The sequence below is a fragment of the Coloeus monedula genome, assembly GCF_965178545.1.
Source record: "Coloeus monedula genome assembly, chromosome: 2".
Lineage (NCBI taxonomy): Eukaryota > Metazoa > Chordata > Aves > Passeriformes > Corvidae > Coloeus > Coloeus monedula.
Window position 1 is genome coordinate 70272517 of NC_138782.1, and position 14546 is coordinate 70287062.

Genomic DNA, 14546 nt, shown 5'->3' on the forward strand with positions numbered 1-14546 from the left:
CCTTTTTTGTATCATATTGTTTACTAAATGGAGAAGCCCAAAAGAAACTTTTCTAGAGGTTTCCCCAAGCCGCTGCTAAAACCTGCAAGTTGAACACAGATTCAACTGATCTGGTGGAGAGTGACAGGGCTTTTGAACAGAGCCACGGTTTGAGAAATGCAAGGACTCACATGCCTTCCATGGAAAGAGGCTTCCAGTTCAAAACTTGTGAAGAAGTCATATTTTCATTGTGATAGAAGTTTTGGAACATACAGAAAGTGTGCTTGAAAGACAAATTAAAAGCATGAGAGCATGTAATAGACCAGATACTAATAGGGGAGAACACCACGTTGGTTGCAAGGGCAACAAATAGTAGGAATTGTTCCAGGCTGGGAAAGGAAACCAAAAGACTGTCTGGAGTCCTTTGAGCTCTAATTGTTAGATGCAGCACGGATTGTCAATCTCTGGGCCACTGCTTAAAATGCTCTTCATAGCCACAGTCCCAACCTGAATGTAGACCTTAAACTGACCAACACAGTCCTATGTCAAACAGAGCACACACTTATGTTCCAAGATGAACAGAGAGGGGTGGTGTCTCTATTGACTCTACAGGCTCTCAAATGCAGTCCTTTATTCTGTTATTTAATATAAGTATCAATCTCCTGTCCCACAGGTGCAGGCCTTCACCTCTGTAGGTCCAGGACCCTTATCTGATGTGGCAGAGAGGAATTCATCAGGTATGGATGATTTAGTTGCCATCTCATGGTTTGTGTGCAATAGCTGGTGAAAACGTCAGTACAAGAATTTGGCAACCTGATAAACAGCCTCCAACATTTTATGTGACATACAGCAGACACAATGGAGGAAATGGTTACATCCTCTGATATGAAGGATTAACACATTCCTTATCATTAGATTAAATTTTGGGATTTTCAAGCCTTTCCTCAAAACTATGCTTAATTAGCTTTTTTGTGCAACTTCAGGCTAGCATGGAACAGTAGGTTTTCACCTGTAGCCTGTATACTGCTAGAGATCATAAAATATTTCTAATTAGACTGTCAAAGTTTACCAAGAGAGTTAGAGATTCACTAGAGATCATAGGCTATTTCTAGTTTGGCTGTTAATGGTAATTAAATGAGCAAATCTCTTTCACTATGCTTAAATCTGTTAGGTAAGCATTCACAATGCCACTGAAAATATCTTAGTAGTTTGACTGTGATGACAATAGGGCATCTCCTTATTTATTTACTGTGACATACACCCAAATACAGTAAGTTCAGACATTTATTTGTATACATTTATAATACATTTATTTGTATCTTGTACTTGCTTTTCTTATCATTGACTGTGATTATCTAGGATGGAGGTTTTTTGTAAATTCTTCTGTGCCCTTTTCCTTCCAGATCTTTTCCCTGTCCCAACTCTAATAACTATTTCTGCCAACAAGTTGTTTCTTACTGACACAGACAGTGGTCGTACAATATGGGAACTTTCAGCAAAGAATGTAAAGGGCATCTGTTATACTGCTAATGATGACAAAGCATACCATATCATTGAGGATTCTCTTTTTATTCTGAATATACAGAATGCTTCAATGTCTCAGGTATTCCTTTATTCACTCCCTTACTTGAGAGAATCTAGGAAAGTACGTGGCTATTATTGTCATTATTTTATGGCCAACTGTGTTTTTTGAAAAAGTAAGAATGACCAGAGTATACCATTGTTAAAGTAGTCTTATCAATCATAAATGGTTATACTGACATCTTCCTTGCTGATATTTTATCAGATGTTTAATTTGAAATTTAGACTAGTAAATGAAAGAAGTTTATATTTGTATCACATTTAATTTAATTTAATTTAATTTACTTCATTCTAATTTCAAGAATGTGGAAGCAACAATTGAGATTTGTGGAACAATAGTTTTGATTTGTCTAAAAATATTGCCAATCCATGACACATCTTTATATTTTGACTTCTACTTCCCAAGCAGACATTTTTCTTTCAGAAACAAATTGAACTTCATAATGTCCTAATATCAGGTTGGAAAGTTCTGTCCTTTTTTATTTTTTTCTTAAGTTTTTCAAAGATGCGTATCTTCACAATGTCACAGCCATCACAGTTGACTGGATTGCAAGGCATCTCTTTGTTGCCCTGAAAACGCCACAGAATGAAACTCAAATATTTGTTATTGATCTTGAGCTCAAGAAAAAATCTCTAAAAGCCTTGAACGTGCATCTGGGCAAAAGTAATTCAACTGTATCATCTCTGTTGTCCTATCCTTTCTTAAGGTAAGGTGCATATTACTAATAACTCTTTTAAAGCAAATTTTAGACATGATTTTCATCAAAACTTGAACATCAAAACTTGGTTAAGGACCAAAAAGGACTTTCAAAGTAGATGAGTTTTGGCATTATGTAAATCTCAGAAATTTCTGGATGTAGTACCACTTTGGTACTGCTAATTGGTCTTGGGCATATCTAATTTCAAAAAGATGTCTGTGTTTGAGTAAAGATTTCAAATTATGCTTAAATACTGATAGGTTCTTCTATGCAAGTAATGCAAATGAAACTCAGCACCAGACAACAATTTTTTTACAGTAACCATTTTATCCAGAATAGTCAGTTACTGTGGCCTTCTATACAAAAATAATCATTTGGCATCTGAAATCACTTTGCAATTATGTTGCTCTAGTTACCTGATCTTAAATGTTTGGGTGATTTGTGACTAATTACTCAGAATAGAAGTGCATTTAGATTGGTTGGGTTGAAGTTTTTCTACTGAAAGCAATGCATTTTCTTTGCTAGCCGCTTGTACTGGATGGAAGAGCTTGATAATGGCAGCTGCATCCTTTATTATGATACTCTGAATAACACCGTGCACCACATCTTGGGGCACGGGTTGGTAGAAAAACAGATGAGGAACTACTGCACCTGTAATGTCACAGAAGCAGAGCTAGGAAGACCTCTGAGTATAGATTTGTCTGACTCCAAAAATCCCCAGCTGCTTTTTATCAGAGGAAGAGATGAAATATGGGCCTCAGATGTGGATGGTTGCCACTGCTGGAGAATTACCAAAATACCAACTATTCAAGGTCTGAGAACTCTTTTATTTTTCTAGGTAGTTTGTGATTCTTGCTGTCTCTTACTTCAAACAACATTCATTTCTGAAAATAGCATTCATGAAGCACTTTTTAAAATAAAACTAATTCCTCTATAGTCAATCTGGACAAAATGTTTGTGTTCTGTGTTTCCAGTTGTGTACCCTGTTACACAAATGAGGAGAAAGAGCAGTGTGAGGATATTTACTGATGCAAGTATGTATTCTAGTAAGATGTAAATCAAAAGAGATGCTACGACCTCAAGTGCTACTTGTCAACAGATTTCACTTAGAATATTAACACATTATTTTGCTAGGGTTTCGTATTAGATACACCTATTGCAGTTTATCTCAATGAAAAGATACAATAATGACTTACACCTGAAAATGGCATTGCAGACATCAGTATGTGGGGAAGGTCCGTCACGCAGGTAGGGTCTCGTATGACAAATTATCCATGTTTCACTTCTTGTGATGATAACATTCACTCTTGGTTACTCGGTTTTCAGCTCCATTCTGGAGGCGTGCTGGTAAAGCTGCTCTGTTACCAGAGGAGCTGTCTTAATTGTTTCTGGAGACGGCAGATCATGGTGGTTTTCATCTTGGACAAAAGAGCAAAGTTTCTTTAAACAGGTCTTGCTTTTGTGTTTTACTTCTTGTGTTTGTTAATTGAATAGCAGTTCTCATAGTTATGGAAAATAAAGCGCCTTCAGATCTACATTTCTAAACTGTAATAACAGTGTCTCAGCTTTACGAGACCCACCGGAAAATATCAGAAGTCTCTTCTCAAGGGGAGGTCTTTGAGGATACAGTATGGCCAAGATACCTATACTGACAAACTGTGAATACAAGCACCCATCTGCTCTTGTAAAATCATCTGCTCAGGGTTGATTTTAAAACTTAACTGTGCAATGTTTTCCTACAGGTAATAAAATTGGCAGCTTGACTGCAGATAACAAATTTATATACTGGACTGCTGAAACAAAGGAATACACTGAAATTTGGCTAGCAAATAAAGAAAGTAGAAGACACTTTCTTCACAAGAGAGCAAACCATGCACTGAAAATCTTAGCTTACAGCTCAGCAGCACAATCATATCCAGGTAGAGGGGATATGGCTTGTTTTGTAAATGTAACCAATTTATTTCAGAGCATGTATTTAAGTTGCAGATTGTGCTACGTATATTTGTGTAAAGCATGCTTCATGGATTCAGGTACCTTCTACAGAGAAACAATTTGCAAATTTTTGAAAGGACGAATATAAGGACTGGCCTTCTGTTGGATATAATGGAAGGCCATGATGATGAATATTGCCCCTGTTTGTTAAATGCCAGACTATGCCTATTTTCAAAGTTGTGTCAGACCTGGAGATGTGGAAAAGGTGGTGCACATTACAGCACAGAAAAAGAGCAAATATGTTCCACAGTGTTGTAGCAAGAGTTTGATAGTGACCCCTGTTATGACACAGATTTCTGAGTTTGTTCACAAGTACATAAAACTGAAAAAAATCTGTCCTTCCAAAGACAAAGAGATATGAAATCTGCTTATTAAAGTGATTTATAAAGAAGTACTCAAGAGACAATTACAGGTTATGTTACAGTAGACCCAGGCTTCACTTAGAACTCATAATATTTTAAACAAACCATTGTAGAATGATAATGAAAGAAATAAAACATTAGTTTTAATAGAAAATTAGGATTCATGGTACCTATAAGGATTATCTTTGTAAATGCAAAGGTTTAGAACAGCTACTAGCATGATGAATATATACAAAATAATTCTTGAACTCCAGTTTTGCATAAAAGAACTGGCAAATATACAAGAGAATGTTCTAACAAGATGGACTTCTTTGGAATAAAAAAATTTCACATTCTTTCGGGTAGCCGGTACAGTCATGCCTGCCTGCAGCTGCTCTGACCAGTGCTCAGGCTATCCTTGCCAGCACTTTGGGCATGTTTGTTCTCATGAGATCTGTGTGGGCTTGGCATTGATGCAGGAGCTTGGTTTGGCCCTGGTACAGAATGTGCCAATCCCTATCCCCAGGGACAGGGTTTCCTGCAAGAGCCGCAGGTTTAGCTGGTGCAGAAAGGGAAGAACCTAATTTCAGTCCAAACTGATTATTTCTACCCAGAGATCCCCACAGAGACTTTCTAATTTACATTGTCTGCTGCAAATATATTTGGAGGAATATGCATGAACCTGACTTTGGTAGGAATGGCAGGGTTTCTCACTTTGGGAGAAAAGGTCTTGACTATGAGGTCAGTTGTTCTGGCCTAAGGGCAAGCATTCATCCTTGTACCTTCTTCCCTGTGCACATGCCTAAACTTCTTCCTTCTTAGCAGGAAGTCTATTTAATATATTTTTATTTTGGTTTAGGAAGTACTTCGAGTGATGAGGAATTTTCTTTTGTTACTTTTTGGTAACTGTCTGTGTAGTTTTCCATTGTTTTCTCCCTACAGACTCCTTTTCTACCTCCCAAATTTATCTCTCCTTACCACGTTACACATGGAAACCTTTTTGGAGCAAAAAGCAGATAACATTTAATTGCTAGAGAAAGGCACTGTCTATTCAACAGACCTGTCTTTCCTGTAATAGGCAAGTTTGGGCTCGTCAATATGTACTGCCCCTTACAACACAGCAACTTCAATTTGCATTTCCATCTTCTACTTCAAGAAGAACCTAATTTCTTTATTAAAGTTGTATCTTACCAAAGATAAATGAGAGTTTCTTTGAGGGCCACTATTTTTGTGTCCATGAAAGTAATCAAATAAAGCACTTTCAGGTGGGATTTTCTTCTGTTTCTCTTTGTGAAAGCAGAAAGAATACTTTGTAGCTATGTTTTCTCATAAGAATGGTGGTAGAATCCCAAGCAAGTTTGAATTGGTCCAGTCATAATTAACTTTTTTTTAATCTTTTGATGTCTTTCCTAGATAAAAGATGCCTGATTCTCTTGCCAGCCACTGAGAAACCTACTATCCTTGCTGCAACTAACACCAGTTTTACATTAAGCTTGCCATCTGTCACACCACAGCAGCTATGCCCTGGCATATCCCAGCCTACCCCGACACACCTAGTATTTTCCAGACAAATGACAAACAACTGTAGGAACTCAGGATACTGTTTGTTTGCTCCACAGCAAAAAACATTGGTATGGCTATTTCACACTGAAACGCGTGGGGTATCATATATAAACAGGGAATGGGATATCACTTCTAGTAATTTCATGAACCATTTTGTAGCTTTCTGTCATGAGTTTTTCCATTTCTACATCCCAAAAGTAACTGTCTTTTCTCTCTTGTATTTGCTAAGTGGTAGATACCCCAGTTTTCCTTTGTGCAAGTACCCCTCTACTTTTTGGCTTGTTTTTTAGTATGTGCTTTCTTTTCTGTAGGGACATATTACTGAAACTGTGATTTTAAGGATCTTTTTTTAAACACTAAAGTGTATTACAATGCAAAACCACTACTATATTACTTTTTTAACACACATTTCATTGACGTTTCTGGGTTAACATATGACTCTTCTCTAAGAATGCATGTTTATTATCTGATTTTGACTTACAGGAATATCAGGGTCCTATTGCTGTCTTAGGCAACCTACAGCCATTTTCGAGTTATGCCATACAAGTTGCAGTGAAAAACTACTATTCAGATGAGGAAGCACTGCCTGTGGGAGAAGGCACAGTTGGCACAACTCTATACGGAGGTTTGTTTCATATTTTATTCTGATTTTGAACAGAGTTCTCATCTCAGAGAAAGGTGTGTGCAAGTTTGGGCTGTAAATCAGAAAGCAGACAAATAGTCTGCTTAAAATGTAACCTGTGTAGATCTTCACAAGGTTTTGGCAAACAGACTTGATGAATTTCTAAGATTCATAAGACATATATATATATGTTCTTTAATGCTTTGGCTTACTGGCTTCCTGAGGAAAGATAAATTATGGCTGAAAGTGACTAAACAGTTGCAGTTTCTGCCTTGGACCACATATTTAAATAAATTGTATTTGAATGTATATGTGGTTCTGTATATTTAAATATCTGTGTTATGTATTCATTCAGCATTCAGATTTTTTTCCCTTGGCTTGATGTCATTTTCATAATTGCTGTTTCTAAGGGTAATGCAAATTTGTTTTGTTGTGAACCAGGCTGAAAAGACAATGCTTTGTTTTTACTTTTGGCCTGACTGACAACAGCCCATTTTCAGTTGATTTCAAGAATTTTGATGTGCCCTTTCAGTCCTTGTTCTTTGAGAATACTACAGAGCTAAATGAGCTAGATGCCTCCTGTGCTTGTAAATACCTCAATTAGGGCAGGAAGATGCTTCTACTCATTCCCTGCTTCATTCTACCCATTTGCAGCTGTGGGGCAGCTAGTGTGCCAGTTTCCTTGAAGCTCTTGACATCTTCCAGAAAGGAAAGGATCATGCAAAAGGTGCATGTTATGCTTTTGCACGTGTTGCAACCCAACCCAATAGAACTACCTTGCTCAGTGCTTTTTCTTGTTTCGCATGTGTATTTTTGTACATGCACACTTGTCTTCACGAGGAGCTGCCCTTGTGCTTCTCTTCAGATAATTTTCTCAGTGCTTCTGCTTAACTCACTTGCTGAAAACATGGGAAGCCATTACAAGAGGTAGCTATTCCCCATAGTATACATAGTGCTTGCTCTTCTGTCATGTCAGTTTTTCTCTGTTGTGCCTGGTGTCACCAGGCAGCGTCAGCTAGATCCACATAAACTCTTTACTTGCAAGGCCATAAGGCACCTCTGTTAATTCCTAAGTCAGCAGTCAGAATTACAGCCAAGTCTACATGACAGCATGTCTGTGTTTTGCAGAAAGACTGGGGAGGTGGTACTTTGGGATACTTGGTGTTGAACTCACCGGGATGTGGGAATGCTATGGCCCCAATCCTCGCTAGTTTTCCTGCCTGGCTCTTGTCCTGCAGAGTGGAAGCAGTTCTTCTTTGAGAGGAGGGTAAGGGAGTGAAACTGAGAGGCACAGCAGCCCCTGGCCCTTGGACACTGGCTCCCCTAGCCCAGCTGCATCAGGGCTGGCTGTGGCTGACACAGAGCACTGCACGCTGCACAGCTGTGCATGCAGATATTGCCGTGACATGCAGTGAGGGAGCCACAGCAGGACTCCTAAGGTTTCCCCTTACCTCTTTTTACCTCTCCTTGGTTTTTAGCTGCTTCAGAAGGTGGTGAAATAACTGGAATTGAAGTAAGGACAGCCACCGCTGGGTTTTTCTTACTTTCCTCAATGTCCTTTCCCCCTAGTGATCAACTGGCCCACGAAAACATTTCATCCAGAATACCTGGCAACAAGTACATGCCAGGAGTCCTGATTTCCTTTCTTCTTTCCTTAGGGATGCACTCTGTGGTTTCTTTAAAGGTTCATTCACAGAATAATCAGCTTCTCTTTTTGCTGCCATTGTCCAGAGGAGAGCATCACCAGTGATGCTGCCAAGTGACTTCTCTTATGCACATATCATTCCCCATTTTTTGCCATGGAAGCAGTCACATTTTTCCCCTTAAAAACCCTCTGTTTAAGGTGAACTTCTTTCCATCTTTCAAATGAAAGTGAAACAAGATGTGCAGGCATATTGGCAGCCTTCTTGTGGAATCCAGATATGCTATACTTTGGAAGGTCTCTGGTTCAACTATGCTGTTTTCTTCTCTCAACAGTCAGATCCCTTAGCATCTGCACCATCAAGCAAATAGGCTCCCATCCTATGTGGATCTCTGAATATTGTGAGCCGGTCTCTTCTACCATGCCTGCAGTAAGACGACTGGAGGCAATGGGCTTTAGCTGAGATGGCAGAGTCAGATTAGATATTAGAAAAAATGTTTACACTTTTGAGTGGTCAGGCACTGGAATAGGTTTCCCAGAGAGGTGGTGGAGTCACCATCCCTGGAGGCGTTTAAGAGGCACCTGATGTTGGGTGATGTGGTTTAGTGGTTTAGGGGTTACAGTGGTAGTGCTGGTTGATGGTTGGACTTAATGATCTGAAAGGTCTCTTCTGACCTCGATGATTCTACCTTCCTACAGATTCTATGGAGAAAAACAAACAAAAAAACCCACCCCCAAAAACCACCCAACAACTCTAGCCTTCAATCAGTAGATTTCAATTCTTTGCACGGGATTCCACATCTGTAATACAAACTTTGTGTGGCACATTGATTGAATATGATTAAATACTATTGTGATGTGGCAAGAATTGACACAATTACTTCTTTGTCAGGTAAACTGTGCAGCAACAAACACTCTCTCAGTGATGAAACATAAAGGGAACACCTGAAATGGGAGACTGGATTGCTCCAGTCAAATGGAATTTTTCAGTCTCATGATAAAATGAAACACGAAACTCAGAACAGGCCTCTCTAGTCGGGACAAAACAAAAAATCTGGATGAAAATCAAGTCTTAGACAAAAAGCAAACCAAACTAACAAAAAAACCTCCTCACCCCACCCCAGCCTACAAACCCTGAGAATAAATATCTGTATCAACATTCAGAGCTTTACACAATTTGTTGAAAAACTTCCAGCCAGCTGTAAATAGAAGGTATATGTGTCCTGACACTTATGTTCTCAATTTCATGAATGTAACTGCTAGTTTAAATTGTAATCAGATGCTGCCAGAGCCTCTTGAAGTGTGTACACTATTTAACACCTCTGAAGCTGTGTGAATTCCCTCTGCCTTTCTCTCATTCTCTAATGAAGTGAAAGAAGCTTGGAATAATTTGTGCTTTCCATCAAACAGCAAGATAGAGGGAATGAAAAAAAGAGGAAGACAATTAATGCATTGCTCTTGCCACAGAGTGTCACTCTTACTCCACACATTTTAGCTAGACAAATGAGAAATTTGTCTTCTTTCCTAGTCTAGTTTCTGTATTTTGCATTAAATAATCTGTAGTCTTTCTACTAGGATATGAATTAGAACATATGGACTCATCATTCTGATATGTTTGGAACATAAATAGTGTAATGACTTGTTAACTTTTTACCTGTCTGGACAGCTCCATAGGAAATAAAGAATTTTTTTATGCAGAGTAGGGACATACCATATACCATTACAAAGTCTGTGATCTTAAAACTTCAAAGGAAGGGTTGATTTTTCCAGAACAACTAGCGAGTAATCAGCTGGTATGGACATCTGACCAGCAACCCAGTTTCTTCCACATGCAGCTCAGCCAAACTGTGTATTTCTAAGCAAAATTGTAAATTATTGGAAATAACGCTTAATTTTGGATTTTCTTCCTTCATACTTTTCTGTTCAAGAAAAGACATTCCAATTGGAATAGTACAGGTATTATTTTTTGTGTGTGTGTATATCCAAGTAAGCACCATAGTAAACTCACATCTGAGACCCTGATTAGGAAACTAAGCGAATGCAGGAATTCAGTGATATGACTATAAATGTAGAGGTATATGAGAGCAGCTGTTTTTCTGTTGTTGTTGGGGTTTTTTGTCTGCTTGTGTGGTAGGACAGCCAAGAAGATACTAAAAATATTTTGAACTTCTCTGCAGCTGACTGACTATACAAGAATATGAGTTTTACATGTGTAGAGTTTCAGTCCTGCAAATGAATAATATTCATACATTTATAACCTTCTTTTCTTTCCTTGGTTACATTTTTTGACTTCTCTAAGAGGGCAATTAATTTTTCCTTCTGTTTCAGTACCAGAGGCAGTTGACACTATTAAAACACTAGTTTTATCTGACACCACCATCAACATATCTTGGAGTGAACCTCTGAAGCCAAATGGACCTCTTGAATCCATACGCTATCAAATCTCTGTCAATTTATTGCCTCCTGTCCCAGCAACACCTTTACGAAAAAGTGAATTTTCAAATGGGATGCTTGCCTGGTCTGTCAGTGGGCTCCATCCTGGAACAAATAATTTATTCAAGGTATAATAGCAAGTAGTTTTACTGGTTTATTCAACCTGAAAATCTTTAGACTGCTCTTCTGTAAAGCAGACAGAAGTGTCCAATGTGGATTCATAAGAAAATGTACTGCTTCACCCTTTACAGATGAAGGGTTAAAAAAAAGTAGTAAATTATGTATTTGGACAGCAGGTCTATGATCAGAGTGACATTTTCAAAAGTAACCAAGTAAACATGTCTGCAGAATGTGCACTGGGTATCACAAATAAAATGATTTACACAGTTGGGAAAACATTCAGATGATGGCAGGAGGGGATCTGTAGGTATTAATTTGATTTTGGGCTTTTGTTAATGATTTGGATGGTATAATGGGGAACATATATACACACACATACCTAAATACCTGTATGTGTGTATGCAAGTATGCATACCCAAACACAGGTTATATTTGCCTGTGGCTTAGTGAAAAGCAGTGTGCTGAGGCACCTCTCAGCTTTGTGTTTCTGTGGTTCTAAAACACTGCCTAACATGTGGTGTGACATCTGCATGTCTGTGTAAGAGTGTGTGGCATTTTAAAAAGGTCTAGACAGAGAAGGGACTTGGTAGAAAGCTGAGATGAGAAACTAAGAAGAGTCTCTGATGAAGGGTACTCCTGGATATGAACTTTCAGCCTGAAGGTGTATAACCCTGCAGCTATGAGGCTCAAAATCTTTCTACAGCTATATCTGTATTGCCTGAATACTGTCTTGTTCGAAAAGTTAGTCTTCCAAACACGTGGTGTTGCTAAAGCAAAGCTGCCTTTCCAACTGCTCTGGTGTTGTACAGTTCATCCATTCCTTACTAGGTTCTTGCTTTTCATCCTGATGAGAACTGGTTTTCTGAAAGTGTCCCTGTCACTGCAAAAACTTTTGAGACTCCACCTGCACCTATCAACATAATTCCCAGAAATACCAGTTTCCAGCTAGAATGGAGAGCTCCTCTGCACGTCAATGAAACCAGCTTCTGGTTTGAGCTGCGTAAGGTAAAAATACCTCTAAATTTTGGGGTGGGTTTTTTTCAGATCAGAGAAACTTTAACCTACCCTGTCCTGGTAAGCAGGACAGGGTGGGTGGCAGGATGTACATGAAGAGTCTCAGTGGATAATTTGGGCATGGTGATGTCAGTCTTAGCTGCTCAGCAGGGGCAGGATGGAGTCAGTGTTTGCCAGGAACAAGGAGGAGTGCAGCTGTAGCATTTAGTACTCCATAGTGCCAAAGGACATCCTGGATGACCTCACCAGAATTCCGCCTGAGTCTCCTGTTTCAGCAGTCCTATCCCTGTTTCCTCACTGCCCTGCCCCAACTGGGTTTGCAGTTGCAAATCCTATGTCTGCCTTGCACAACAAAAAGAAGAAAAGGGTTTTCAGCAATAAATATTAGATACAGCCTAGTATCTGGATTTTATTTTGCTGTGATAGAGGTTAGGAGAAAATGTCGGAGAGAAGACTGGATCCAAGGAGTAGGAAGTAAGTGCTGCAGTGAGAGCAGCATGCGTGGAAACTTCAGACTTCAACGCCTGAACCACTGGACGCACAAAAAGTCACGAGCTAAACTGGATCATGCAGATTCTTTACTATAGAGAATCAGATTCATTAGGCCTACACCAAACATTTCCCTGGCCTAAAACAAATGTCACATCACAATTCCACTAACCCACCTCCTTTCAATTGCATCATGGCAAGCTGAACTCATGGGCATGTCATGATGATCCAGAAATATAAGGGGAAGGCTCCTTTTGGCTGCGTAAAGCAGGCACTTAATCTGTTGTTCTTTGTTACTGCCAAGGCTTGTAGGTCTCCTGAAAACAAAGAAGAAAATTAGGGTTTATGTCCTTGGTCTCTGAGAGGACAAAGTCCCATGGTTGAAACTGCACCTGCGTCAGATTTCCACTATGATATTAAGAGGTGGCAAAGTAGTTAATCCACCCAGGAATAGAACTGTGACACACTTTCAGCAGAGCAAGAAAGTTGACCATAATGATATTTTATTTTCCTAGTGGCCAACAAAAAGTGACTGGTTTTCTCCTGCAAACACTTTGTGCACAGGAAATCTTGTTTACACGTGCAACCTCACAGGAACTCTTCCTTGGACCAACTACTTTGTAAGAGTAACAGTAGTTTATGTTACAGGAGTGAAAAGCACTTCCTCTTCAACAAGCTTTAAAACTACAGGTAAGAACTTAATGCAGGATAACAAGATTTTAAGACTATTTTCAGGTTGTGAATATTAAATGTAATACTTTCTAGAATTTAGCAGGCAACTTTCTTACACTAAGACCCAATAGTTCTGTTCTGTGTGTTTGAAAAATGAATAACACAATACCATACCTTCAAAAGTAATAGGGGGAAAGAAATGGGGTTCATTTCCAAGTGGAGCAGAGGAAAGAGTGAGGGGAATTGAAATGAAATGCCTATAATGCAAGTGAACTCATTACTGGTGAAAAGCTGCATGTGAGTAAAAATTTTGGAATTTATCCATCACAAAGAAAAGGCCAAGGATTCATTCTCTATGAGGATTGTTAATGTAGATCCTCCTTCCTTTTGTATGTGTAAACACCCATGTGCACACCAGATTTTTCTCTGTATCTGTTAGCCCTTTGTCATGCTACAAATACATTTTAAGGGTTCTGTTTCTTCCCCTGCTTGGCTTAAGCTGGTGTTCCCAGTAAGCCAGGAGTTCCTAAAAAAGCAGAAGACTCTAAAAACTCTCTACAGTGGGAAAAGGCTGATGACAATGGAAGCAAACTGACCTACTACGTCTTAGAAAGCAGGTAAGCAATGCATGATGCACTCTTCCCATAGGTAGCAGCCCAGAAAAAATCTGGCTGTGCAGGGGTTTTCAGGTTGGCTCTGATGGGAAGAATGAAATATATACGATGCAAAAGGCCCTTGCCATTGGGATCTCTTTCCTAGATAAATCAAGTACCCATAATTTCCAGAAATTCCGGGAAAACATAGAAGGAAATATACACTAACAACATTTTCAGAGCCATCTTGAAATACAATTATATATTTGGATATATGTCAGTGAATTAGAAGATCTAGAGATAATTTCAAACCACCAATCTCAGCTTACATGTAGTATGTATTTTTGGCTAAAATATATGTATAAATATATTGGTGTTCAGAGGACTCAAAGAAAGTGTTGTAACTTTGCCAGAAATAAAATATTCCCTTCCACGTGGGATGACTGTATAATTTTTAAAGTGCTCTGTCATCACATACTGATTGCCTGAGCTATACATGTCGCACTAGAGTGCCAGCTCACACTTATTTCTGCACTGGCATTGGAAGGGCTGACTGGGCAGGTTAGAGTATGTTGCTGTGGGCAGTGACTTTGAAATTCTAATTTTTTGACCGTGACTCTGGAGAGATTTCTTTAAAGCAGTCAGTGCGAAGCTTAATTAATGTATTATTTAAAAATTAGGAAAGTCCATCTTCTGAGATATTCCAGTGATTGTTTGAAGTCATTACTGATGGAGGGAAGCAATTTTCTAAACTCAGCCATTATGTCTTTCTCTCTGCTTATGAAAGCTGAGGACAACAGCACTCTG

At 38.9% G+C, this 14546-nt stretch overlaps 2 protein-coding genes across 2 annotated transcripts in view; one reads left to right on the forward strand and one right to left on the reverse strand.

Annotated features, from left to right (window-relative positions):
- Positions 1-14546, reverse strand: part of LOC309585339 (discoidin, CUB and LCCL domain-containing protein 1-like) — a gene marked incomplete at its 3' end in the record, with an annotated part of 154941 nt that overhangs the window by 93783 nt on the left and 46612 nt on the right. The window lies entirely within an intron of this gene.
- Positions 1-14546, forward strand: part of ROS1 (ROS proto-oncogene 1, receptor tyrosine kinase) — a gene marked incomplete at both ends in the record, with an annotated part of 70757 nt that overhangs the window by 30500 nt on the left and 25711 nt on the right. The window contains 11 exons of the mRNA XM_082300427.1: positions 653-716; positions 1383-1582; positions 2056-2267; positions 2784-3070; positions 4001-4177; positions 6005-6222; positions 6638-6779; positions 10747-10979; positions 11800-11976; positions 12990-13164; positions 13646-13763. Of these exons, the coding sequence (XP_082156553.1) occupies positions 653-716; positions 1383-1582; positions 2056-2267; positions 2784-3070; positions 4001-4177; positions 6005-6222; positions 6638-6779; positions 10747-10979; positions 11800-11976; positions 12990-13164; positions 13646-13763 (2003 nt within the window). The remainder of the gene's footprint in view (positions 1-652; positions 717-1382; positions 1583-2055; positions 2268-2783; positions 3071-4000; positions 4178-6004; positions 6223-6637; positions 6780-10746; positions 10980-11799; positions 11977-12989; positions 13165-13645; positions 13764-14546) is intronic.